The sequence below is a fragment of the Atractosteus spatula genome, chromosome 6, assembly GCF_055471065.1.
Source record: "Atractosteus spatula isolate fAtrSpa1 chromosome 6, fAtrSpa1.hap1, whole genome shotgun sequence".
NCBI classification, from domain to species: Eukaryota; Metazoa; Chordata; class Actinopteri; order Semionotiformes; family Lepisosteidae; genus Atractosteus; species Atractosteus spatula.
Window position 1 is genome coordinate 52,272,125 of NC_142711.1, and position 27,873 is coordinate 52,299,997.

Below are 27,873 nucleotides of genomic sequence, written 5' to 3' on the forward strand. Positions count from 1 at the left end.
TTGCAGTAAAGCACTTGGGGTGCTGGCATCTAAATATGACAAAACGAGAGGAATTTTTGAATTCAGTCAGCAAGGAAAATGTGGAGGAGTTCTTGAAATTCCTAAAACTCCATGTAAGTATTTCAGGCTTTTAATTCAACGAAAGACGCTGGAATTATGTAGATTTGGAAACTGAAATTCCTTTTGTAGCCACACAGCAGGTTGTCTACAGCCTGATCAAGGGTGAGATAGTGGATTGTTGTTTGTCAGACTGGTAGTTCTCGCTCTTGATCTTGCGGAAACACCATGCCTCCTGGGTTCATCTCCAGCTTGTTCTTAATTGCAGGCTAGTTGATTTTTTTTTAATTCAATTTAACCATCTGGACTTAGGATGAATCGTGGGAGTCTCTGATACTGTACATTGTCATTCCTGCCTGTGCTGTTCATTAGAGAAGGTTTGCCTATTAAGAGCTGTGTTCATCTTTGTAACATCAAAATCGTACCTATAAGGCTGAATATTCCAAATAAATTCCTCTTCAGCCTCTTAATGAACCGACGTAATACCTACTACTAATAACGTTTAAATTGAATGAAAATGTAAGTGGACAAAAGTATGTTGTTCTTTGCCATTACCTCTTTGACTTTTACATGAATACAAAAGTTGGAAGGGACTGTAAAACTGGAGAAGATCTTCATCAGCTTTTTTTGTTGTGTGATTTACCCCCCTTGATTTACACTTGGAAAGTGTAATGATCTGCATGATCTTAGCCACCTGCTTCTCTGGGTTAAACGTTTTCAAGGTCTCCATAATAACTCCACATTTTGTGCTGTTACTTTCTATTCTTTTGTTGAAAAGCCAGGCTCTTCCAGGTCAAACATTTCCGGTTTCTTTCTTGTACCCTGGGCAGTTTTTGTAAAAAAAAAAAAACAATATTGAGAGGAGTAGCTTAATTATCAAATGCAGTTCTCTCAAAATCTCTGAGATTTAAGGTTTGGTCTTAGGGGCTGTATATTGAAAACAGCCGTCTAATATTTCTTCTTGTATCCTGGTTTCCCTTTGTGATACTATATGAGTTTATTGGGATGCATCCTTAAACCCGTATTTTACTGGTTTCTTCTTACAGAAGGACGGTTCGGAGCCCTTCGATCTGCCCGAGCTCATCCAGGAGCTCCCTACAAAGCAGAAGGAACTGCTGTGGGAGAAGCTGCAAGCGCTCTTAACTGAGTCACTGTTGGACTTCCCTGTGGAGCAGTGGAACCAGGGACTGGACGATGACAGTGGGGATGAGATGGAAGTGGAACTTCCGCCGGCCTTAGTAAGTATAGAAGAAGATAACACATTCACAGTATACCCTCCCTTTAAAATGCAATTGGCACTCTCCATGTCTTCACTAGATCCCAGTGTTGCCCTCTGAATATATAGATGCTTGAACAGACATTTCTGGTCTGTTGGAAAGTGTATAGTCAGATGCATTAATCAACTAATGTCAAAAATGCAAAACAGCTTGTCTTATTTCATAATTAACAGTTTTGTTTTGTGTTTTTTTTTAACCGGGGAAACAAAATTTAGCTAGGGTGTGTTTAAAGGTGTGTCACATGATGAGAAATGAACACCAAAATGACAAAACGTGAGGTGTTCTCAATAGTCCGCCTCTTTGACCCAATCAGCATTTCATTATCTTCGTGGTTTTTACAGTATGTGCTGTATACAGATATGGTGTATACATGTATACAGGTCTATACATACGTGGGTGTTACTGTATATTGCCAGTGTACAGAAAGATTACATGGTATTAAAAATGCTTTAACATAGACAGAAGGTGTGCTAAAGAGTTGTGCTGATGTGAAAATAAGGCACCTTGTTCAAAAATGAAAGAGACATTTTTTGTATCATAGAAAACAGTTTGTATAGCAGGCCACTCAAGAAAAGGTGTAGTAAAGTGTGAACATCAAAATCATAAATGATCCGTAACACTTCCAGCATCACCTGTCAGATCACCCCATTATAATGTCCATCCTTTTCTTAAAGAATTTGAAATGTCTGCATGCTTCAGTTTTTCCCCTTCTTTACTTAGAAACAGACCATGGCCATAATCGAGGCTGTGACAGCTGTCGCTACTGCCTCAATAACTGTAATGCAAGATGATGATGCTTATGATGCTCTGCTTGGGTGTGCCCATATGTTAAATGGTAAGTGAGTCTGGATTATTCACTGTAAAGGTAGTTTAGAATAAGTCCTTAACAGCTTCAAAGTTAGGGAACTACAGTCTTTTGTCCTGATGTAGCTGGAAACAGTATATTTCATATCCCTAGATTAACCTGTGAAAGATTTTCTCAAATTAAGGTAATAGTCCGAAATGTCCAACTCTTGGTTGTTGGCGTTAGTATCATCAATGTCATGTTTTATCAACCATGCCAGGGGAGTCTTCATTGATTCCCTGTAGTATATTTTATTTCTCACTTTCATTCGAATCTTACTAAGACCTTTAGTCTATTTTTCAGGTGATGGGAGAGGGAGGTAGGAATATAAATAAGGACTGCTCAGTTTTTTTTGTTGTGACTTTTTGTCAGCGATTCTGAGTGCTGTGCCGCCCTCGGAAATGATGGTACAAGCTTCAATTCAGCGCTTCTGTGAGCAGTGGTGGGAGAAAGGACTTGAAGGAAAGGACGAGCTGGGAAAAAGTGCTTTTCTAGGGCTTTTGGAGAGAAGTCTTTCACTAAAGAACCCGGTAATATACGCGGGAATGTGTTTTTATTCGGTTTCATAGGCTGACACAAGCACTTTATTCTTTCATGTGCTGTATACACTTATTTTGCAAATAGTGTTACAGTTTTAAGTAATAGGTGTTCATTTCATCTTTGAACATTCAGTTCAATCTCAAACTAAGCTCATTTTGTATAGATACTGTACCTACCTCAGTGATATAGTGTGCAATGTAATAAATTGCATTCTTGGACTTGCCTTCCTGTTTTAGAGTTAAGCCGAGCACAACTCTGAATATATTGCAGCCTATTAGGAAGCTGAATTCCCTTTGTAACGCATAGGTTACTATTCATTATAAGAGACGGTAAACTATACATGTCTACACATACCCACACCGAAGTATAAGAACATGGGTTTTTCTTGAAAGTCAATATGATTTTTTCCAGCTGTAAAAAGATTAATTTTTAGGTGATTTTATTATTGACGCAAACGTTGTCTAATATTTTGTGACAATAAAAACATAAGTTTAATGCGAGACTTTACTAACATCCCGTGAAACTGAGATCTGAGCGTTTATTTGAAGGTAATAAATGATTAATATACAGTAATACTTCTTTGCTACTGGGGATTTTGTTCTGATGCTTTATATTCTTTTGCGTTCGAAGGCCACATATTTGCAGCGCTTATGGAATCTCCACGAAGTGCTGCTGACCTTTAGCTTTGACTCAGAAGACAGTAAAGGTTTAAGTGACCTGCTGCTGCAGTGTTTTCTCAGTGTGAACCACATTAAACGGGAAGAGGTAGATATGCAAAGACATTTTCTCTTTCTTAGTCCAATTCTGAGTCTCAACATTTCTCGCTGAGCGTTGACAGCCACCGTTTTCTTTTCTGTTCTGTTTTTGTTAACAGGGAAGAAGGTTTCTGATTTACGTTTTTAGCTGGGATGTGAATTTTGTAAAGATGATTCATGGAACAATCAAAAATCAACTTCAGTTCTTCCCTAAGTAAGTGCATCACCAGTGATTAGAATTACACTGCCTATAAATATAATTTTCCAATTGCTGAGACCCTTATATATGTATACAGTAATTCATCTTTGGCATTATAATGACATACAGTTATACAGTACTTTACCACAGTATGAGAAAAAGTCGTTTTTAATAAAGCATACAGATTACAAAAGAGAAGAGGTCATTTGACCCATGTAGCTGCTAATACTAATTTCATGTAGTTGTTTCTTAGAAGTTGGTATCATCTTTGATAACATAGCTGCATAGCTTGTTAAAGATTCCCCTACCCCTTTGTATAAAGAAGTGCCTCCTGTATGCATTTTTAAATATTTTCCATTTGTCTCTTTTAGTTGTGTTTCATTGTCTGAAGAAGTTTTACACAATATTCTACATGTGGTCATTGTACAATGTCAGTAATTAAAATATTATTTATTTACCTAATTTCATTTTTAAAAAGCCCAATACACTATACATATGGAAAAGAAACAATTTCCTCCACCACTGGAGTGCAGCATCTCCTAGTGCTTTGTACAATTTTACCATAAAATACCTTGATTAAATTTTAATTCTGTACTTTATATATCCTAGCATTGTTTTTTTATTTCTTCCCCCGTTGCTTTAAAGATGTAAGTGATGTCAACATAAACTCCTAAGTCTCCTTCATAAAGTCTTTCTTCAAGCTTGATATTCTCTCTTTTATGAACATATGGGTTGTTACAGGGGAACTGCAGTGCCAATTTCTCAGACCGGTTATTAAATCTCGGTAACAAATTAAATTAATAAAAAACTTTGCGAATTTTGAATTAAGCACAAAATTGTGAACTTTGTCAAAGTACTGTAAGTCGGCATGTTGTTGCAAACTCGCATTTGAGTTCCCATGAATTGCGACTTAATACGGCTCTTCCTGCTCACTAGTCACCCTAATGACTGATGCATGGCGACCCAGGAGACAATTAGTACAGGTTGTGTGGCAGACATTTGACCGCAGAAATGTAATCTGCATGCAGAGTTAACAAGTAAGTAGTGTTTGTCGGCATACCGTCTCGAAATCGAAAGCAGTATTTCTATTGGATTAAAAAGACATATTCACAAGCCTGCTTATTTACAATGTCATACGGCTGCAACGCATCACCGGAAGTTTTGCTACCTCTTTCTGAATCACAGAACATGGCGCTCAGCATACCTGTACCTGGAAATGTGTCTTTTTCTGATGTAAATTGGAGGTTTTGCAAGTTATTGCGTACATTTTACTTTCATTGTGGTCTTTAAATCCACTCATCGATGCTGATTTTTTCTAACCCGAACGAAAATATAAATATGGCATTGCAGTTCCCCTTTAATGCTGCTCTTAATCCTCAGATCCTGATTATGAAAGCACAAAGTACAATTTAAGAAAATGTAATTATACTGTTATTTTGGTGCTATTAACCACACTATTAGCCCTTGGAATTTATATGGGTACTTGCAGCCGGTCTCCAGTTTTCAAGTTTTGCCTCTGCACTGAAGTTGTAAATGGACAGTCACGTTGAACACTGTCATATCAGTGCAGGATGCTCCTGGCCAAGCTGCACTGCCCAGGAATAGTCTACAGTACTATATCAAATCTGTTGCGAGTGTGGCCCATGTGTCTGAAAACGACAGTGACTGTTTCGGGCAAGTTGTGTCAAAGAGGTAAATTGGGAAATGAAGGCATGCTTCCGGTACATATTTTACCTGTTGCAAATTTTGGAGAATGGCCAATGTATTTTGCCCCTGACAGATCCAGTACATTTTATTCTGCAATGACACTAGAATAGATACTGCTGGGATTGTGTTTATATCTCTGTCTAGACAGAGCATGGCCTACATAAACAGTACAAGGTATGGTATGGGTATTTTAATGACTACAGAAAAGTGTTTTGGTCACAGGCCTTACTGTCCCCTCGTGATGTTTACTATATCAATTTAAACTGATTTCTTTTTTTCTTTTTTAGATCTATCACAGTACATGTGGCTGAAATATATTTTAGAGCATGGAAGAAGGCATCGGGGCTCATCTTAGAGGTATTTAATTTGTTTTACACAAAATATCAGTCACCATCAAAGGCAGCTTCCAGTAATAATTTTTTTATCAATTTTACACATGATGCCGTGAAAAATATTTATAAATATTGCAAAAAAAACAATTGTCAAAACTGCAAAGATTCAAATTATTCCTGAAGGTCTACTAACTCTAAAATCATTTTAAATTCTAAATGTCATCATTTGCTTGCGTATCTTATTTTGCTTTTGCTCTTATTTTTCATTGAGAAGCACAGTAAATATGCAAACGAGTCTCTTCGGGCATCGCTTTGGAATAGTATGTGTGTTGCAAAAAGAGCTTGGATCCAGGAGGATTGAGGAGCTGTAAGCTGTTGGAGAGCAGGAAAGACATGCATGAGTCCATGCTCTGTTGACTTCCTGAGATGGGTTATTTCTGGATAAAGACTTGGGCGCTTTTAGAAATGATTTAACAACACTGCACATGATGTCGAACAAATCACAAGTGTAATGCATTTGTAAACAGATGAGCAAATGAAGACTTAAGTAGTGTAACTTTTAAGCACTAGCAGGAAGCCTCAGCCTATTTGGAGGAAGTTGTACCTTAACACAGAACCAGCTGTTGTTTATCTGTTTTTACTTCTAGTTAATGGAAGCTTGTCTTTTTTTAGGGTGGTTTCTAACCTTTTTTTTTAATTATCCTTTTTTTAGGAAATAGAAAAGGTTTGCATCCAGGATTTCATGCAGCATGGCATTCACCTCTACAGGAGTTCGCCAGTTCATACTAAAGTGCGACAGGTAAATTTGCCTTTTCCCCATATAGTGAGTGTGTTGCCTTATTTCAGCTCTTACCGTCTGTATCACATTTTGAAAGGTGAGAAAGCCCACACAGATCTCTATTTCATCTTGGACAGCAGGACCAAGGGAGCGTAAACAGAAATTAAATGGAACTAATCTGGCATTGTGAAAATACTTATTTTACACAAAGAGCTGAAAGTGTATGACTCCGGTCCTGTAGCTAAATCATCTTTTGGAAGCCGAACGTAAGGAATCGTTCAAGAGCTGTTCTTACTGTACATTTTGGAAGAGTTATATCTCTTCTTGTGCTTTCCAAGTTGGATTCAGCAGTTGTTGATATGACCAATTCTTTGTACCATAGAGGAAAGCTGTGTAAAAGAACAACGCACAGCTTTATGCTGGTACAGCCTTGCAAGCCATTCACCCCTTTACACATTAAGAACTTCACTGTGCCTTTTTTATGGACTGAGTTTGCCAAGTTTGATGCAGCTTTTGCTGACAGCACTGTAAACTCACAGGCAGCCAACAAGTCGCTGATTGCTCTTGTACTCCGCACTGAGGGTGTCCTTGCTGACTTTAAGTCCGTGCAACCCCACTGGTATTTGGCCAGATGTGTGCCAGCTGGGGAATCCTAGTGAAGGACGGCTAATGACGTAATACAGGCATGAGACAATCATCCGTGCATGTATATCTGCCTCAGCCTGTGTTTAGATCAAGTGCCTGAGCTGGCAGAGCCCCTTGGAAGCCCTCTGTTCATTTTGGATGGGCTATGGCTTCATTAATTGATTTAGATTTCTCCTGTATGCTGGGTTTATTCTTTTTGATGGCTAAGTTGTACTTTAGCGCTGTGTGTTGAAAATGTCCAAAAAACAGTGGAGTTCAGAGCAGAGCTCAGCGTGAACGTTCACATTGAGTAAAAGCAATAGAATGCACACAACGGAGGGAGAGCTAAAATGAGATAGCAAAAAAATGGCGCCTGTAAAATATTGTTTACATTCCTGATGTAAAGAGCTTTGGAAACAATTGTTTGTTATAGTTGTTTAAGATCTGCCAGTGTTTAACCTGCATATTCTCTCTAGATACTCAGTTACTTCCACAACCAGAAGGTGCGCCAAGGAGTTGATGAAATGCTGTACAGACTATACAAGCCCATTCTTTGGCGAGGGCTAAAGGTAAATGTTCATATTACAACACAAAACATGAAAAACGTGAAAATTCTTGGTGCATTTACAGAAAAATCTGGGGTGTTCATACAAAGGACATCACTTCCATAATGTTAAGTCCTGTTTTAAGCACACTCCATTAAAAGCAGCTCTTGTTCAGAGTACTTTAAGATTTTTTTTAAATCATGCATGAAATATAGTAGATTATTAACTGAAGGTATAGCTTTGCTGGAGCTTTTTAAATAATTCCAAATGCAAGTGGTATGAATATAATCTGTGACAGCTCAGCTGAATGACAAACCTCAAATACTCATGGGTGAAAAGCCGAAAGTTTGAGATTGATTAACATGATTAATTAACTCCACTTCTGCATATACTTTAATGTGAACTGCACATTTTCAATTGCTCCCTCTTCAAGAATACAAAATAGGATGTCATTGTTGAATAAGGATTTGTTCCTTGTTGTCTCCTTGCTGATAGAAAAATGTATTTTTCTTCTGTAAAATATAAAGTTATGAGAAAGTATGGCAGTGTTGGGAAAGATCCTAAATCCTTAAAATCTTCATCCATGGCATAGTGAAAGATACGCTTTTATAATCCATCTATCAAGACATTCTACTTGAAATAAGTAACATTTTTATCACAATATGTAAGTAAAAATGACAACCAATTATTACAAACACTGTTATTGTCACTTCGGAGTCTAAATATAGCCTTTAACTTGCACTGCAGATGTCTGTTTACGAATTATAACAGTTCATTTATATAGTTACATTTTTTAAAATAATTGTTGTTTTTCCATCTTTAAATAATGTTTTTAAAAAAATGTTTCTTTTATCATATGGCAGTGTTATTAATTATTAATGTTTATTAATGCTTGGAAGATGTCAACCAGTTTTTCCTCTTCTAATTGTACAAGGAAGCTAATGAGACTCACAATGCACAGATGTCTGAGCTATTTCAGACTTTATGAGTTGCAGGAACTTCTTTAGCTTGTACTGATGAAGGAGAAAAGCAACACATTTAACATTTAAACTTCAATGGTTGGATATTGAAGTAATATGAATATATTTGGAGTAAATGTATTCAAAATGGACCATTCAGGTTTTTGGCAGTTTCTATCATAAACTGCAGCCTTGTAGTTTTTTTTTTTAATTAATCTCCTGAAAGCTGATTTCTGAATCATTTTGTAGTGTAACAACTAATTTTATCCACTTTTGTATTTTAGCACTGTCCTGAACTTGCTGTGTCAATAGATGATTTTAGTGAGAATGTCTTGTTCTATCATTTTGGATCTCACTTGGTGTTATTACTATAGGCTCTTCAGTGTGTCTCAATGCCAGATGCGCTGCACACTAAACATGAGTAATTGCAAACAGAATTAAAATGCATAGACAATGCAAAATCGTAAATAAAACACTTACCCATCAAGTATATGTGAGATTATTGAGGACTATGGAAAAAATAATTTTCAGACTGTCAAAGAAGAAAGGAAATTGAAGTTTCTAAAACAAAACTACACAGTCAGGATCTAAATTAATGAAAATATGAGCATGATGATTACATAAACAAAAATCCAAATTCAGAGTCCATACAATTGTCAATTCAGTAATCACATGCATTATAAATTAAAAGAGATACAACAACTTTTGTTGAATATCGCAGAAGTGTATTCACAGCCTTTTCCTGTACTGTACATGTCCTTTTTATTAGACTCATTTAAACTACCTGTCCTATACATGGAAGAAAATACTATATTTACTTGATAAAAAAGAAATGAGCAATCTCCAGAGACAGATGGCTTTCCATTTTCCAATTTCCATTAAAGACATTTGGCTTCATAACAAGTTTCTAAATTGAATTAAAATAATCTATTCAAATCCTACTCACAAGATTAATACTGAAAACTTGACTAAACATCGAGTCTTAATCCAGGTTTGTCAAATGTTTGAAGTAGAACCATGTTCATGTTATTTAAGAGGCTTATGTCAACCTTATTTTTCCTTCATTTTGTTATCTTTAAAAAAAAACACTCTTGAAACATGCAGGCAACCAGTTCAGAAGTCCGTGCCAATGCTGCATTACTGTTCACAGAAGCCTTCCCCATTCAGGATCCCAGTTTAAGCAATGAGGACATGGACAGTGAAATCCAGAAGCAGTTTGAAGTATTGTTTGTAAGTTGTTACCATTTTTCTTGTATAACACATGAACAAAGTCTTTTTTTTTTTAATGTGCAATACATTTCAATAGGGATCAAATCTAAAAGGGTGATCCCACAAAGCACTGTAAACTCTGCGTACCATTACATTAAAGCACTTGTAATTATAGAACCACACTTAAGTATTTATAATTTTTCATTAGGTGTTTATTACAGACAGTAGTGATAACTGCATTTAGAAGTACAAAGGACTGGTAAGCATAAGCAACAGCATTTGAATTCTAAAAGTCTGGCCATGTGTCACATACTGTAGCCTGACTTCATTGTTTTGCAGTGTGTTCCTTCATAACTCAACATTTGAAGAAAATGTTCTGTAGATTAATTGAAATGCTTGATAAATGTTTTCATACAATATGTACAATAAGATAAGATCTGCAGTATACTATAATATACTATATACATACAAGTAGGTAGTTGGGACAGCATGAGTAGGCTGCAAAGGAACAAGTAAAGGTTTGTTCCATGCTGAACAGTAAAGAAACACAATGTTTTGGCTGTGGAGCCTTCTTCAGGCGTGAGGGAGAGAGGGAACGGTAAATCAATAAGGAGTTAGAGAGCAAAAGCTAGAGTTGGAACGAAGGGAAGAGAGCAGTGAGGAAAAGGGCAAAAAACTGGTGAGAATGAGTTTCCAAACTCAGGGGAAGCGGGAGAGGTGTGAAAAGGTGAAATCTCTAAACACATAGAGAGGATTTAGAAGGAGAATCTGTTGAGAGAAGGGCGAAGGAGTGTTCCAAGTTAAAGGATATTTTTGGTTTTGGATGCCTTTCTGCAATAGGAGTTCCGAAACCCCTGTGAGGACGCATATACAGTATAGTATATATACACATTTAATTATTTGACTACACTTTAAACTTTGTTCGTTTGTTATGTTTTTCCATGATACATGAAATAAAATGCATGGTTTTTAACAGTCTCTCCTAGAGGACCCTCAGCCACTGGTCCGCTCGGCTGGAGTTCTGGGTGTTTGCAGAATAACGTCAAAGTACTGGGAAATGATCCCTCCCAGCATCCTCACAGACTTTCTAAAGAAGCTGGTCACGGATCTGGCTGCTGATGTGAGCTCTGCTGATGTCCGCTGCTCAGTCTTCAAGGTGGGATTGGATCTTCGCTTAGTGCCTTTGTACACAAAGTGACTACAGATAGGGTTGTTTTTCATCGTCCATGTAAGCCAGTCATTGCGCCCTATAAGTACAGAGCCTTTGTGTATTTAAATTAACCCTCTTCCAATCCTGATCGAATTCACCAGTTCTTGTGTCTTTGTTTGAGTCTCCTTTTCCCTTTGATTAATCCTTAGTGTATGACCATGATTCTGGACAACAAGCTGAGCCACCCGTTGCTGGAGCAGCTGTTTCCTGTCCTGAAAAACAGCCTTCATGACACCTCGGAGAAGGTACGAGTGGCCTTCATAGAACTGCTGCTGAAGATTAAAGCTGTCAAAGCTGCCAAGGTAAGAAGAATGCCGTTCCTTATTGGCAAAAATAATAAATACCTTAAAAATATAAAGTGAATATTTGTATGCAAAACTTGAACTTGAAACATTTGCTCGGTTTTGCAATGGTGGGATGTTCATTTTCTGCTTCAAATTCATCTGTTCCATCTCAATGTAAAGTGCCTGGTAGGCAGTTAGGCAGAATCACAATTGAGCAGGTTTTTTTTTCTTTAAATAAGCAGGAGAAAAGAGAAGTTTGTTCCTAGAGTTTCACATGGTGGTTTTGTAGTAAGGAGATAACTATCTGTTTGAATCTTTAGAAACATTATTTAGAGTGAACTTAGAAAGAATGTCCTTCTAGAAATGATAGCTTTACAGGAGGTAAAGGTGTCCAGCTTTTGTGGCAAGGGATTGAGCTTTGTCAAAATGGTCCTATGTTAATAGGATAAACTAATAACCAAAATGGATTCCATGGCCTCATTCTTTTGCAGCCTAAATGCGGCTCCACATCTAAAACGTTTTGCTTTACTTTTCAGTGTGCCCTGTACTTGTTTCTCTCAAGCATGTTGCTGTTTGACGTGTACAGTAGTAAAATGTTTTTTTTAAGTTTCTTTTGTCAAACTTTATGATAATGCTTAAAAAAGTGGGTTCTGTTTTTTTCTAGTTCTGGAAGGTATGCTCCATGGAGCATCTCCTGGCTAGACTTGAGGTTGATTCAGCTCCTGTTTCTCGAAGGATTGTAAACCTTCTCTTCAGCTCCTTCTTCCCCGTCAACATGCCGGAAGAAGTCTGGTGTGAGCGATGCGTTACCATAATTCAGATGAATCCCATGGCAGCCAGAAAGTTTTACCAGTACACCCATGAATATACTGCTCCTACCAATATAGGTGAGCTTATGGAATGCATTTACAGTACTGTATGTCACTATTAAGTTTAGAAGTGATTTTTATGGGTTTTAGGGTAATTCATGGTAGTGTTTTCAGAAGGAAGTAATACATTGTTGTCTTTTAATGTGTATAAAACTGTGAGACAAAATTTCACACACTATGAAGCAGATGTTCTCAATCTTTTATGGATGAAAAACCGACTGAATAAATCTCTTGATAAGGCCCCCAGTTTAATACGTATATTAAAATTGAAACAGAATTATAATTATTACTGTCAGTGAGTTTGCTCTAGTCTCTTACCTTAAATACATCATATGGTCTAGTGTTTATCATTTTGCTGAGAGTAAGAATCTGTGAATCATAACAGTTTGCAGTCTTTTTTACAGTACAGGGTTTTTCATTTCCTTCATAGTTAATAGAAAGAACTGTTGCATTAAAATGGCAACTTCTGCATTTCTCCTTATTACACACTTAAACACACCCTGGGATACTTAGCCTGATATGTAATGGAGATTTAAGTGCCCATTAACACTAGTTGTGCAAGCCTTAAAGCCTTCTCATAAATTATTAATAGATGTTAATATTAACCAGATGTAATACATTAGAAGCTTCTGGAGTCTGGCATATTACAGCAGATTTTCTTTATATGAACGTATCCATATCAGTTTTAGTTTGATTGTTTTCTTTTGTATGTACTGTACAGTATGTTGTTTTTTATATTTATAGATAGTGCACATCAATAATAATAAGTGGATTAGAGTACCCTACAGGTTCAAATTTCCAAGATGCACAGTATATCAAGGAAATACTGTAACACTAACTTTCCAGCTGTCTTATTGCATTAAGGATTATTTATTGTTCTTGAGACTTTTAAACTGACAAAACATTGCTTACGGCATGACCCCGATTGCAGTGCCTGCTGTCATGCCTCCTAATCTATTCTAACAGTTGGTGTTTTTGATACATCAAAAACCCTTCTTTTTAGATTTCTTGGAGGCTTGAGACCAGCTTCAAGGATAAAACCTGCATGCAGCAAAAATACAAATGCTGCACAGGAGCAAGCTTTTTTCGAAATCATATGCAGACAAAATCGTTAGTCTCAGAAATACCTTGACGGAATTCTGTGCAATGTGAAGACCTTTTAGCAGCATGGTAAGGAGGCTGCAATAAACGTATTCATGGCGATTCAGGTGTCCACCAAAGGAACTATTAGTTTATAAGTATGGGACTCCTAGTAGTCTGATGATTAATACAATATACGATGAAAGCAAAGGGGTGTTTTTTATTAACGGTTTAGTGTCCTGTTCCCCTAGAGACTTGTAAACTGTTCTTAACTTATTGTGAGTTTGAGGATTAAACTGCAGGCAGCCTGTTAAGAAATTTTGTAGACACATGTTGGAACTTGTTGCTGATTTTTAATTTTTTTGCAGCATTATCTTTTTTCATGTTACTGAAGTACCATAATTTCTTACGACCCTTGATAACCCTCTGAAGTGCCCCTTCCAGTTGACTCCAGAGAGAATGCTGATGTGCCAGGGATCCCCGAGAACACATTTCATTGTCACATTTCATACCGAACCAGCATCCTGCATTGTCTCTGCTGTAACTGATTTTGGTGACAGCCAAGTGTGATATGAACGCAAATGGAATTAAATGTTCTTTTTTGTATTAAACTCTTGTGATTCCAGCCAAACTGATGCTGACAATCCGGCGGTGTTTGAATGCCTGTATTCAGAGAACAGCCGACGAAGACGAGGCAGAAAGCAGCAACAAAGAGAACTCCAGTGTGAGTGAAGATAATGACTTCAGCCTTTCCATTTCACATGCACTCAGAGTAGCACTAAAGCAGTTTCTGCTTTCCAGGTCCCAGAATAGATAGTTAACTCCCATTGATGTATTATATTTGCTCCTGCAGATGGCTCCTGTAGAACTAAAGAGATAAAAAAGGACTCACTTCTATCAAAACCTTTAGTTATCTTGAGTAATGTTCCATAGTTGTGTATTAGAAGTCATCCCCCACCTGTGAGGGTGAGATTTAAACTGGTTTTCTTTTTCCAAAGGATAATACCTATAAAGTTAATGTGGTTTGGAGAAGTGATACAGAAGGCAAGTCTAGTCTTAGTAATTACTAAGAATTAGGTCCAGATGTAGTGATATGCTAAAAACAGTTAATACAATTTACTAATTATTACATTAATTAGGGTAGCTGTAGGGAAATGCTGCTTCTGTGAAAAGTGTTTAAAAATCTTAAGGACTGGTGCTTGATTCAGGATATTCTGTGGATGAACATGAAGTCCAAATCCCACATATAAAATATTTACATATATCCTTATTATTGAAAATAGTGGCAAGAAAATACTGCAAAAGCAATTGATTTGTGGTTTAGTAGTATATGTTTGCACAGGTTCCTGACACTTGAGACTGATCTTGCTAAGCAGATTAGCTGATTAACATTACTGTATAATACCATGATGGAGTGTCGCGCATGTCTTATTTCCTTTGCTTTTTCTCAGATTTTGGAGAACGTCCTCTCTGTCAGTGACACATCAACAATGGCCAGCTTACTAGAGGTTGTGCTGATCCTGTGGAGAAGTATTCGCAAGTCTCTTGAAATGAATAAAGAAGCCCTTCAGTACACCACCAGCAAGTTTGCATCGGTGTTGCCTGCATATTTCCGTGTGTTTCAGGTATGGTCAATTCTTAACATTACCTAATAATGTATTGTAAACTTCTGTTTTCTATACAAAAACATCATTGGAATGAATATTTACAATCTGGGTAATGGGTTTTTAATGTCACTAAACTCCTTTCTCTACAGGATCAACGTTGCTTGGTTCCATTGATCCTCATAGCATCTTTCATGCCAGCCACGGCTATCCCTTCTTTCAGGTCTGTTTTTTTTTAATTTCCTGTCCTTCTCTTTCCTTTTTTGTGTATTGTACCAGTCAGTTGAACCCATACTATATGCTTTGTCACAGCTGCGGTGTCCTCTCCAAGCTGAGAAACTTAGAATATGGAGTTGACGAATCCCAGTACTCCACGCTCATTGACTGCCTCTGTCGCTGGGGACAGGTGGGACACATCCTGGAGGTCGTGATGGACTGGCTGACTGAGGCCATGCCACAGAAAAAGGTTTGGTTAAAAGTTAGACTTTACAGCTTCTCAGAAATGCAGATTCCATTCCCCCCCAATAACGGACAGGTGTTGAAATTGGTAAGATAGCAAGCAGAGCTTGTGGGGGTGGTATAGGGAGGGTGATCTGTACATCAAATGTTTATTTTTATTCAAAACATTTATCTACTTTGTCTTCAACAGAGCAAAAAAGACACCCAAGGTAGAGTGCGCATTAATGTGACGGTTGTGGTCAAACCTGACTTAGGCCTGGACTACATTGAATACCTCATCACTCACAGAATGAACCGGTCCTTCCTGCTGGACGTTCAGAAAAAGAAATTAAACCAGCTTCTGAAGGCGATGGGGGCATTGAAGGTACTAGTAATCGTGTAATTTATCATGCTGTTAAAGGAATGCATTATTTGGTGTTATTTTTCAGGTCACAGTTTTAAATGATTTTTGCATTTTACAAAGGTATGTGTTTCAGGAACTACATTTAAATAGGTTACAACCGAAACTAAGGACATTTGTATTTCTGAAATAAAGATTAAGAGTCCTGTTGTAACATGGCTGAAGATGTATGCAAAATAATACCCAGAAACACCATATGAAATTCTATACTTCTATTCTATAGACAACATATAAATTCTATACTTTTTATTTTAAATACTAATTACTACACAAATACAGCTTTCAGTAGTGCACAGCAAATTTCACTTTACTGTCCTAATACACTACTAACATTTTTACAAATAGAAAAGATCTTGAATAGTCTGTCTTCCCAGGAGAGGAGGAGTGAGAAACGCTCCCCAGATGGAAACCGAGGCTCTGAGGGAATAAATAGGACACACAATTAACCTAACTAGAGAGAGTGTTTTGTGTGTTCCCTTCTTAATGAAATACTGATATTTTATGCTATTCTCAGGTTGTGTTCTACACATGTATCAGTTCTACTGAGGTGGGGCCTTCTCAAATTGACAAGAAAACTGCACTCAGAGCCTTCAACCTTCACTGCCGTCTGAGTATCCATCTCCAGGAAAAGGTATGTGGGCCTTTTGTAATCTAGACTGGAGCGTAGAAAGCTCTTATTTGAAAGTTATCAAAACATTAGCTCAGACTTACAGCATGTAGGATTTCTCTGCTGACTTGAAACACTACTAACAGCAGGAGGATGGCCGTTTTTAGAAAGTGTTTTAAAATGTTGTTTCAGTTTTCAGATGACAGGAGCTACCTCTTGGTCCTAGAAAGCGGTATAGCATGGATTACTGAGAAGATCCTTCCTTTCCTCGTCAGTCCTGAGGAAGAAAGAGTCTCCATGGAGCAGTATGATGTAGCGAAACAAGCCGTGGAAGTAAGTTTCTTTTTAGATTTTAACATGATGCATACTCTTGAGGAATGCTCTATAATACTGAAGCAGGCAAATCACATTTGATGTTTGTCTCTGGTAGTGTATGTCTTATATATGTACAGTAAAAGCCGACAAACAATTGATAGTGTTCTCCATGAGTTATGTGTCTCTGAAAGATGAGCGGAGGGGCTGTTTGGACAAGTCTTGCTACATTTACAGTACTTATTCTCCCCCTGTGTGTGTTTACAGGGTGTGTAAAAGTGCACTAAGACATGATAAACACACGATTGGCCATTTCAAATCACCTGGGTATATAACTTAAAAAACTGGATTCTAAAAAAAAAAACACAAATGGGGAAAATGTTTACAGGATTGCATACAGCATATTAGGTGGGTGTTTGTCCAATAAATACCATATTATGTCTTTTCATGAAACAGGACTTCCTGAACGTTTGCAAGGATGTCGCAATGGTGGGCCTTGCGGATACAGAATTTAAGGGACAGATTCTGCGTTTCTGCACAGCTGTGCTTCAGTCCGGTGAGTGATGGACCAGAAAGAAGCTGCTTATGTGGAACTAGGGCATCGGCTATGTTTGCATGCAGGTCAGAAAGTTCGGATTTAGTTACCATTGTCATCCGAAAGTGACACTCTACACACAGTGCATGTGATTTGTGCAAGAGATGTCGATCAGCACTAAAGCATGGAAACATGTATAAGACTATATTGTGTCACAAGTCACAATACTATTCTTTCTAATTTCATTAACCAATCTATGATTAAGAAGCTCGTTAATTAAGATCAACAACATTAAGATTTCTTTATGACAGAACTTGTGTTGCAGATGGGTAATTGGAAGGGAAAGAATGAAAAATTCTTATTGGTCCCCAAGATATGGGTGTATAATGCTACCCATCCTTGGCCTAAAAGTCAGTGGTATCAGAACAATATGGAATTATTTTTTGTGCTCCATATATTAAAAAAAATGTAACATTGTTATTCTCAAAATTGAATTTGTGGTGTGCCATGTTGTGAGGTTCTGTCCAAGCTATCTGATAAGATGTCTTTGGCATACATCACTGTATGCAGGTGGAAGGTTTCTGACCTCTGATCAGATATCTCTGCTGGTTTTGGGGGCAGAGTTGGCGTTGGCAGGGTAGGAGTTGGCAGGAGGAACGACACAACATAGAAACAACACCAAGTTAGTCTAAATCTCTGGGGAAAACAAGATTAGGAATTGCATGCGATACCTTTCCATTCTTGAGGTGTCTATCCAAATTTAAATGTTCCACAGAGTTTCGCTTTCATCGGTTTCACTCTCAAAGTGAATATAATAAGTTTACACTTTCAGAAACTTTTGGAGTTTTTTCATATTTCACATCATCTGTATGTTTGGCTTTTCAGACAGGGGATACGTGTTCCTGCCATCGCTGATTTCCATTCTGAAAGAGGTCGCGGAGGTCTGCCTGGTTCAGAGTGCTCAAAGTCAGAGTCAGGACCTGTCCCTTCTTCTCAGCTTTGTCTCCGATGTGTTCCAGAAGAGTTTGGAAGCCGTTGCACGCAGACTACGGAAAAATCGCGAAGAGGGACTGGAGGTGGGAAATGCAAGCATAATATACCAATATTTTTCTCGCATTTTTCCTGTGGAAATTGAGAATTCTTGTGTCAAAATAAGGTGGTGCTGATGTATCATATTAACCGTGAGAAAAGATTAGCATTGTCCTAAAGCATGCATGAGTACTGCTGTACTCATAAGCAAATTGCCACAGTCACCATTGTAAAGCAAGGGTTTGTTTGAATGCCACACTCGAAGATAACACTCAGTGGGAATGGGAAACACAGGATGTGATGAAACATCTTTCAGTGACCTGTAGCAATGTATGTTTTGTCTTCATCATTTCACCCTGATGAACGCAGTGGCCCAATTGTATTGGTAAAGACATCCTTTCATTCTAATCATTATTATTCTCAAATTGAATTTGAGAATCATCTCCTGGGTATTGCAGAGCTTTCTGTAAAATTTCCATTCTTCTTTGCTTCGTTACATAATAAGGACTTGTGTGATATATATATATAGTAGTATTATCTTAATCTTGTAATTCTTATTTTTAGGTATGCCATTCAGTTAGCATGGCCCTGGGAGATTTTCTTTCTGTTATTCAAGAATGGCACACAGCAAATACAGCTGTTAAAGCCGCAGTCTTCTCAACCATCATCGCTGCAGTGGTTGTGGAATTGAAGCATTTCCTGCACAAGGTGAGATTTTATTTCAGTGCAGCGTTTTGACTTATTCATTAAATTGTGTTTCTTCAATACAGTGCTGCAAGCAGTATGGGGTTCATGTCAGAGCTCTTTGCCCCTATTGTACCCCCTACCACTATTGTATACTTTTTAATATATGGTATTATAATACAATAATAAAATTACAGCAGGACCTTTATTATCATTTGATTTAATGTAATTTTATTATAAAATATTTATGTGCATTGTTCTTAATTTTTTCCAGCTACAGAAATTGAACACATTTGCTTAAAAAGCATCACTTGCACTTGGCAAAAAGTGCAAATGCACAGGGAATAAATCAGTATTCATTAGTAATCACATTGTGAACTCAGCCAAGTACAGTACAGGGCTGGTGTTGCGCCTTTATCTTTGTGCAAAGAAATCAAGCCATCAAAAGCAAAAAGCCTTGTGTCTGCTGGGCTGTTGTACATCAGCCAACGGCACAAGTGAGCCCAGAACAAGAAATCCCCACAGCCGGCTTGGAGAGCAAACTGAAATGCATTCCACACCATGAATAAAATAGTTGCATTGAGGTACACTAAACCAAAGTACCTTTTGGTATTGGTGTGAATTTAATTTTTTTGACCTTTTTAAATGTTTGAATTGATGAGGAGTAGAGAGTGGTTCTGTTGCTCCAAAGTGATTTACCTGGCAAAGGTCTTGATTTAAGCCAGTGACTTTAATTCCTGGTCCTGAAGGGCCATCGTGCCCTGTGGTTTCCTTCCCATCCTATTTCCTTAATGACTTGATTTGAAACAGTTGTTCACTTAATCGATTTATATTACCTCTGTTTCCATGTCATTACTCACTGAATCACTGTACGTTACCTATACGGCCTGCAGCCCTCCAGAGCCAGAGTCCTGTCATGGATTAGCACAGATTTAGGGTATACACCATAGACCTGACAAAGCTGGTTCTAGTGTGGAATAAAATGCCTGTGTGAGCTGTGAGCAAGACTTTACAGTAGTCTACAGCTGACTGGCTGGCTCTTGGAACTTATGATTTTGAAAGCAGTAAAAGTTTCCTCAGTTTACTGTAGGGTGTCCGTATTCTCTCTCTTCCAAAGCTCTCAGCTCCAAAATTCCCTAATCCCTCCTATGATTCCCTGCTCCTTCCTCCTCCATCAGTTCGAATCACATTCTTTGTTTTTGGTTGCAAAGACAAACCTGTCTTAAGCAATGATGATTATTAAACAAAGAGATAAGATATTTAAATTAATATTCCATGACATGAAGAATTTTATGTCATTTATTTAGTGAATTTTAAATCTCAATGGAGTATCAATGTGAATACAATATGGTAGTTGTTTTTCTGAAGAATATAAATAAAATTTTCTTCGAATGATTAGCATGAGTTATGGCTCGAATGATGACATGATTGTCAACAGATTTTAGATTATAGGGAGCTTGTATTGTCAGTCTCGCACATCCAATGTTTTCTTACGTACACACTAGCTCCTAAAAGCACTGATCAGAAATCTCCAGCAATCATGTCCTATCATTATTTTTTATAATGCATCCCTTACCACCAATATGGGAAAGATGCAGACCGTGCACAAATCTTTTGACAGATACTATTGCCATTTTCTGGCAATATTTCTGCCGTATTTTTCCACTGTGAATCTTGTTGTGTCTAGAGTTGATAGCATGGAATGGAAGCCTAGTATAGCTCTTATTGATAGCAATGTGAGCACGCAGGAAAACTCTGGATATAGTCCAGCCCTAATGACACTCACTCAGACAACTCCTGAGAAAGTGAGCATCTTCATTGGTCAAATCAATCGGGTGCCCCTCTGTGTAACCTTTCAGACTTTTAATCTGGATCTAATTCTGTGCTTAAGTGAGCTACAGCTGTGTATTCATTTTACATTCAGGTTTCAGGGGCAGAGGAGGTAGCAGCTCCAGAGACAGTTCAGCATCTGCCTCCACTTTCAAGAACCTTACTGACCGTAATTTTTAAATCTTCGAGTTTAACCAGGTAAAAAAAAATATGTTTCTACATTAAACAAATGAAAAAAATGCTTCTATATTTTAATTTAGTGTTTACGTTTGCTTTATATTTTAAGGTCATTTCTGACTGAGACAAATGAGTCCATTGAATCTGAAGCAATAGATGGATTAACAGGATTGACTTCAGTCTTGTATGTTTTGGCATTAATCAGTAAGTACAGTATGTTACTTTGTATTTTCCTGTTTATGAATTATAAAGGTTTGTTCTGTCTACAATTTACCTGGGTTCTATGGTTGATTTGTTAATTATGTTGCAATAAGTTGTAAATTAAGGTAAAATAATTTTCTGCACGTGAACTATTCTGATTCAGCAAGTATTCTAATTTTCAGGCAAGAGAAAGCTATTTCTTAACTATCCTTCTCAACATTTTTATAATATAATATAATCAGAAAGCAGATTAATATTATAGGCAGAATTTGTGCTGGATTCATTGTTTAAAAGGGAAACAGCAACACTATTTTCATAATTCAGGGTTAGAAAGAATCAGCACTGATGAGTGCATTCAAACTGCAGTAACAGTAAAGTTTACGAAAGAACTTGTAAAACCTCCAATTTACGTCACAAAATAGACAAAATGTCCAGGTATGACTTTTGTTTTCAAGATGGTTTTGCTGGCAAATACTACTTACTTGTTAACTCTGCATGCGGATCACATTGGAACATTTCTGCAGTGAAATGTCTGCTGCACAACTATTTAAACTCTTGTACATCACATTACATTAGTCATTACAGTGACTAGTGAGCAGGAAGGGCTGCATCACATGGCAATTCATGGGAACTTAAATGCAAGTTGTATCGTCGTTTCACAATTTTCACGATTTTGTGCTTAATTCAAAACTTGTAATTTCTTTATTTAACATCAAGAAATGTGTTTTGTTGCCAAGATTTAATAACTGGTCTGAGAAATTGGGCCTGCAGTTCCCTGTTAATGGAATTCCAGAGACTGCAGCTTTTCTTTCTTTTGCTACAGTGCTCTAACTATTTTGTGTATCATAGTAGTTTATGCCACATGATTTTATCCAGTGGCAGATCCAAGGAATGAGGTAAGAAGTCTCCGCTTAGAATTTGACATATATTGTCAACTTTGTTTTATCAAACAGGTCCTTTTAAAGGATCGGATATCAAGGCAACCGTTGTTTCCATTCATAGACAGTTGCAGCAGTATCAGGAAGTCATGGCTGAGGACAATGGTAGCATTCAAAGGTAATCAGTAGCTATGGGATTCATTGTTATTGATAAATATTAATCCCCCTATTGAAGAGGGGAATATGTGTGGTGTCCACTGCAAACAAGAGTAAACAAGAATATTTATAAATGTTTATTTAGTTGTAATAAAAGTAATTTTCAAATTAGATGTTTAATGTTTATACAGGTATGTTTCCTATAAAATGTGAGGGCAAGACTATTGTTATTGGTGGGTGGTGAACAGTGTTTTAACTACATGAGACTGTTTTTTAAATGACTACATTAACAAGAAGTGGAACAGCACAAATAGAGGTACTCTCAAAAAACAAAATTGTTTGTTCATAAAAACAGTTCATAATAAAAACACTTTTTTTTCAGAGCAATTTATGAGTCTGCCGTCAAGTCTGTGAATAAGATTTTGAAGGTGTGATCAGCCGCCTCTAAACAAAAGAGCTGCAAGCAAGACCAGTGGACATTCGATCTGTTAAATTCAGACAGATCTTTTGTAGGACCCTTGTTTCCTCTTTGTCTTTGTCGCTAATGTGACCTTACAATGGCTTCTAGCATGTTTTTACTGTTAAAAGACAACACCATCTGATGTACAGGTACTTATTTACTGGATTCCATGATCTTCAAACAGAAATAATATATATTTAAGAATTCATATGTGAATGACAAATATGACATCATTTTATTTCAGTTGCATATCCCTTTAATATTATAAATACATAGCTCATTTTAATTAATTGAAATATTAAATGTAATTGCAACAATGACTTGACATCAGTGTTGCTGAAAGGTGAGATAATTACTTGCATGCTAGTTGTTCCTTAACTGATTTTTGTATTAGTTTTCTGTTTTGTATGTTACTTCTGTTTATAGCATATCAAATACATTTCCCAGTCTTCCTTGCATTGAGATTAGTTTGATAAACTGGACAAGTCAGCTTCACAGTGTTTGTGCCACTTTGGATGCCTGCCATTAATCATTATAAATTCTGAATCTACAAGGCTGTACAGTATGTTGTTTTCCCTGGTTTTCTCACTTTTGAGAAAAATGAGTTTAACCACATACCTACTTTCTACATGGTACAATTAAGTATAAATTAAAATGCAAGTCTGATTATCGTTCAAGATCATAATTTAAATGTTTCACATATTAAGTGCACAATGAAAGCCAAGCTTGTTACAGTTTATTCCAAGTAGTATTTAATACTGTGTTCATAACAATTTTATCATCTTTACTCATGGAAAAATAGAAACCATGACAAATATACTAATCATCAAAAGAAACATGTTGCTTTGTTTACCCATGTATGATTTCAGAAACAAATAGTACAGGACTTTGCAATTTACTAATCTACTGATTATATAGTCAGTTTTTTGGGAACCCTGTTTTACCAATTATAATCCACATTTGCTTTGAATTATTGTGGTTGCCTGTGACAATGAACGCTATTGTGTGGAGAGACATTCTTTTTAAAAAAATGCTTTAGGCACTGCAATGTGAACATGATTGGTATTCTGCATCAGCTGATCATAAAGCTACTACCTTGTTTTCTACAAAACTCATGGAAGGGATGACTATGACTATGACTATGACTAGTGTTTAAAATGTGAGTTTCATCGAAAGATGGATTAACAAGGGAAAAAAAGCACAGGTTGTTGCCTGCTATAAGATAAAAATAAGAATAATTTGCCTGTTTACCGTGAGTCTAATAAAAGGACGTGTCACTGTATCATCATTCATGGACTAGCTTCACAACAAACCTCTGTTAATAAAAGGCAGGGCCCTCCTTCATTTTTTAGATAAAAAAATGATGCAGATTTTAGATAAAATTAAATATACTGGGCATCATTTTAATTAATTGTTAATTCATGACAGACATTGATGCATTCGAAAGACCTTAACTCTTACCTAATCACTGAATGACATCATTACCGAGAGCTAAATGGGTGCAGATGATGATGTTATTGAAACTGTTTAATGGAAAGTGTGGTGAAAATGAGGGAAGAAAAGAAGAATCCTGTTTACCCCACTTTTCAAGAAAACATCTTTGCGCTATTGGTATGTTATGGTAACACCTCACTTCATCACGCCAGCAATAGACCCAAGTCCTCTTTTGTAATGACTGCAGGTTTTGTGTCAAGTGGCAAGTGTGGCGAATACTTTCACAATGAGAATAATACTCTAACTGTGTATAACAGATAAATTGATGGAGTGGTCTAAGTGTAATGTTCTGGAAAGAAGTGTCTAGTTTCTACTGAGCTCCACTTGTAGAAATTGATCTCAGTGTGATTGCATGACTTTCTGAAGTCCTGGGACCTTCCTTGCTCTTCTTCCTGCAGGCTTATCCTGCCATGACAATGTTCCAGCAGGACAACACACAGCTTCATGTGTAACAGTGAGACTATAATAGTTACACGTGGAATCCGGTAGGGTGACGTAGGTCTGAGACCTGTGAAGAAGCACGTGCTTGTCCAGGCTGTAGTAGAGTAATTTAACAGAGCCCTACATGACAGAATCTGTGATTTGAGACAAATGTCCCACATAGCCACACTAGTGACTAGACTAGCCTGTGACTTTCACAGTGGATCACTTGTTGGTGGAGAATGTTAATTAAATTATATTTCAGTTCACCTGGTACTAACCTGTATTCTCCTAATATCTTTTATTCATTTTTTTTCTGCAGTGATACATTTCTTTTGGTGTTCAGTATACTATACAGTATGTAGCACAGGGTATCTATTTGGGCTGTCAGTGCAAGTGTGATACGGTTTGCACAGATATATTTCATATGCATCTGAAAGAGGAAGCAGACTAGTTTCAGACTATACACACATATTTAGTGAGCAAGTTGTGCCAGGGGAGTAAATTATGTAATAAAAACATGCATGTTATCCTTTGTGAATATTTTGGAATTATGTGTTCCATATAAATATTAATGAATAAAACTAACTAAATTTCTCTGGTAAAACAAAACATTACCTAGGGCATAGTTTGTGCATTAGTAATTATAGTAGCCATTATTTTTATCACTAGTTAAAATTATTTTTCTTGTTAGGTAAAAGCTTCTAGGAGTTATATATGGAAATAGTTTAGACTGGAACTCTTAGGGATGTACTTTTATTTCAGTGTTATTACATATCTTTATTTTGTTTTGTGTTCTCTTGTTTATTCTTAAAATCTGTTTTAGTATTTTGGCCACTGGTCCCTATACTATGTTCAGCACAAATTGTTTTGGCACTAAGACCTGTTCTTGAAAGTTTTATTTTTATTATTTAGTCTTTGTTAACTGTGAGCACCTGCCTTAATTTTCTCACATTTGGTTTGCTCCAGTGGTGTGAGTTTGTGGTAAGGAATGATTAATCTTTGATTTTTTGTTGAGTATGAATGGATTTACCTGTTAGTACACATCACAGTAGGCAGGGTTAATGTATACTACCACAATTGACACCTTCGGTGGTAGAAATAATGTTATATTTCCTCAATAATAATTCCACCATGAATACATGCACTAATACTGCCATTTCCTTCTTGTCAGCCCAATACTGTTGTATTATAAAACAGTTTTAATCCTATTACCCAAACATACTTATCTTCTGCTTGCTATTAAAACTGTTTAAATTTCACATTTACAATTATTTAATTATAAACTGTGAGACATTCGGGTGTCGTATACAATATGATAGAATAGAATTATATAGTGCGGAATAATGCAGTCTGATAACTCCGTTTGCACAATGGGTAGAATTCCTACGAATATGCATGATTAAAAAGCATTCTTTGTGGCAGGGAATTTTCAGCATGCTGATATTTGAAATTCTTCCAGTGCTGTATTCCAGGCACAAAACATGCAGGCTGTTTCCTAACTGTAGCCTTTGTTAGACTGGATATAGACAATGAAAAATGCATTCTAGTTTTAATGATCTAACTGAATAACACAGATTTACCAGCTGTCATCTGTGATTCTCCTGCAGTAGCTCCCATTCTGTGCTGCTTCATTTTTTTTCCTTCAATATCATACTGTAGATATCCTGCATTACTAGGGAATATTTTAGTATTATTCAGGTGATGTGTTAACTTAAATATGCTTTGGCAAGTTTTGATTAGCACATCTTAGTTGTCTTAGGTTTATATTTGGTTTCAACCAAGTTCTCCTTGATGTTTTTGATGCCTATCAGCATACACATTTAGGGGTTTGAATTCTGAAACATCTTTTTTGTAAAGTCTTCATGATTCTGAAACAGGTTTTTGCTGTTCAGTCACAACTCTAAGAAATGAGAACAAAGAGTTCAAGTCTTTTTGTGATTAATTTACAAAAACAAACTGTGATTTATATCCTGGAAAGTGTTCAATGAACAACCTGCCAATATACTCTTTCTAAAGGTACATCTTACAAAGAAGGAGCTGAATCTAGAATAGAGACTGAGACCGTCTGAATGAAGTATCTTTATTTCTTAAAGGTATTGACTGCCCATTTGTCATCTTCAAACGCATCAGTGTAACAATGACACAAATAGAATTTAAGTGGTGCATATAGATTGAGAATAAGAGAACTGTCTCAAATAGTGTAGAATAGAATGCCCAGTCATGTTGTTGAAATGGACTTCTTGTAATCTTTCAGTTAAAGGAGCAATATGGGATTATACATTCTTGTTTGTGACAAAAACCTAAGTGTTTGATTTCCCGTACTAAAAAAAGAATGATCATTTCAGCAAGTTCTGTTTGGCCATATTTGTCTTTTCAAGTTTTAATTGGTTTAGTCCACTAAAAGTTTCACTGTTGGTTTTAAGACTTGTATTACAAGTCCGATGTTGAGTGGTGAACTAATATTTTTCAGCAGCCAGTAGAATGAGTGAATACATTTTATGTTGGAAAGCGATCATGTCATTATGAGCACACATTGCTCATTCACATGAACAGTTGAAAAGTGTCAATTTTAAAATGCACTCAGCACATGTAATGCTATCCTGTTTCCTAGGAGATTGCACGACCTTGTAACGGTCTCAAAATGAGCCCTATCCCAATATGCAACAATCTAAACAAGTGCTCAATTTGCTCTTACAGTCTTTTTGCCTTGTTCATCTTCTCATAAATTGATATTTTCATCTGAAATTGTTCCTATACAAACAAGCTCCTATTCAAGATTCTAGTCTGTTGTTTTTGTGCTATGAATATAGATTGCCCAAGTACTCAAAGCAGAGCCCTGTAGTGTAGCTCAGGCTCTTGGGGTTTGCTGGTAAGGAAAATGAATGCATTTGAATGAGAATCTTAACATTTATTTCTTTCGTGGCGCATGGTGAATTAGGAAGACTAAAATTTTGGATTCCCCTGGAATTTTGTCTTATCCATGCTTAAAATTAACACCTGGCTATCGTAAGCAATTTGTACATACAGGATGCTTTTTTCAAAGCTGGTTAGGATATTTGAACCATATTGTTATCAGCAAAAGGTTCCATGCAATAAAATTTGTTTCCCCACAGAAAAGGAACCAGGCCTTCCTTCCTTGAATTAAAGCTGAACCCATGTGATGCTGTTTCTCCCTAAACTTCATTGCACCTCTGTTTCTGGAGCTGTTTAATTAAATGCACTGTTGTAGGCTATGGAGGGCCTGCAGTTGCGGCTAACGTGCCACTAGGGGCCACCAAAGGGCCTTTAAGAATTGTAAATTGTTTCATCAGCTGTGTTATTAGATTGTTGTTTAAGGTCTTGAAAGTGCATTCTC

At 36.8% G+C, this 27,873-nt stretch overlaps 1 protein-coding gene across 1 annotated transcript; it reads left to right on the forward strand.

The window, feature by feature from the left end:
- The first annotated feature begins 35 nt into the window (after positions 1 to 35).
- Positions 36 to 22,633, forward strand: ncapg2 (non-SMC condensin II complex, subunit G2). Its single transcript, XM_088918110.1, has 27 exons — positions 36 to 113; positions 1,104 to 1,295; positions 2,055 to 2,169; positions 2,551 to 2,708; positions 3,349 to 3,483; positions 3,593 to 3,687; positions 5,667 to 5,736; positions 6,424 to 6,510; positions 7,590 to 7,682; positions 9,722 to 9,847; positions 10,803 to 10,982; positions 11,186 to 11,338; positions 11,985 to 12,207; positions 13,896 to 13,993; positions 14,721 to 14,894; positions 15,026 to 15,096; positions 15,186 to 15,339; positions 15,523 to 15,696; positions 16,247 to 16,363; positions 16,532 to 16,672; positions 17,108 to 17,207; positions 18,072 to 18,262; positions 18,780 to 18,923; positions 20,824 to 20,927; positions 21,016 to 21,110; positions 22,061 to 22,163; positions 22,524 to 22,633. Exons 1-27 carry the CDS (start codon positions 36 to 38, stop codon positions 22,573 to 22,575), a joined length of 3,423 nt encoding a protein of 1,140 aa, XP_088774236.1. The 3' UTR covers positions 22,576 to 22,633.
- The last annotated feature ends 5,240 nt before the right edge of the window (positions 22,634 to 27,873 follow it).

Excerpts from the sequence above, each read along its gene's own strand:
- ncapg2 (XM_088918110.1), top strand. The coding sequence starts at position 36 with ATGACAAAACGAGAGGAATTTTTGAATTCAGTCAGCAAGGAAAATGTG. Across the intron at positions 114-1,103 it reads TGAAATTCCTAAAACTCCAT|AAGGACGGTTCGGAGCCCTT; the intron begins GTAAGTATTTCA and ends TTCTTCTTACAG. Across the intron at positions 3,484-3,592 it reads ACCACATTAAACGGGAAGAG|GGAAGAAGGTTTCTGATTTA; the intron begins GTAGATATGCAA and ends TTTTGTTAACAG.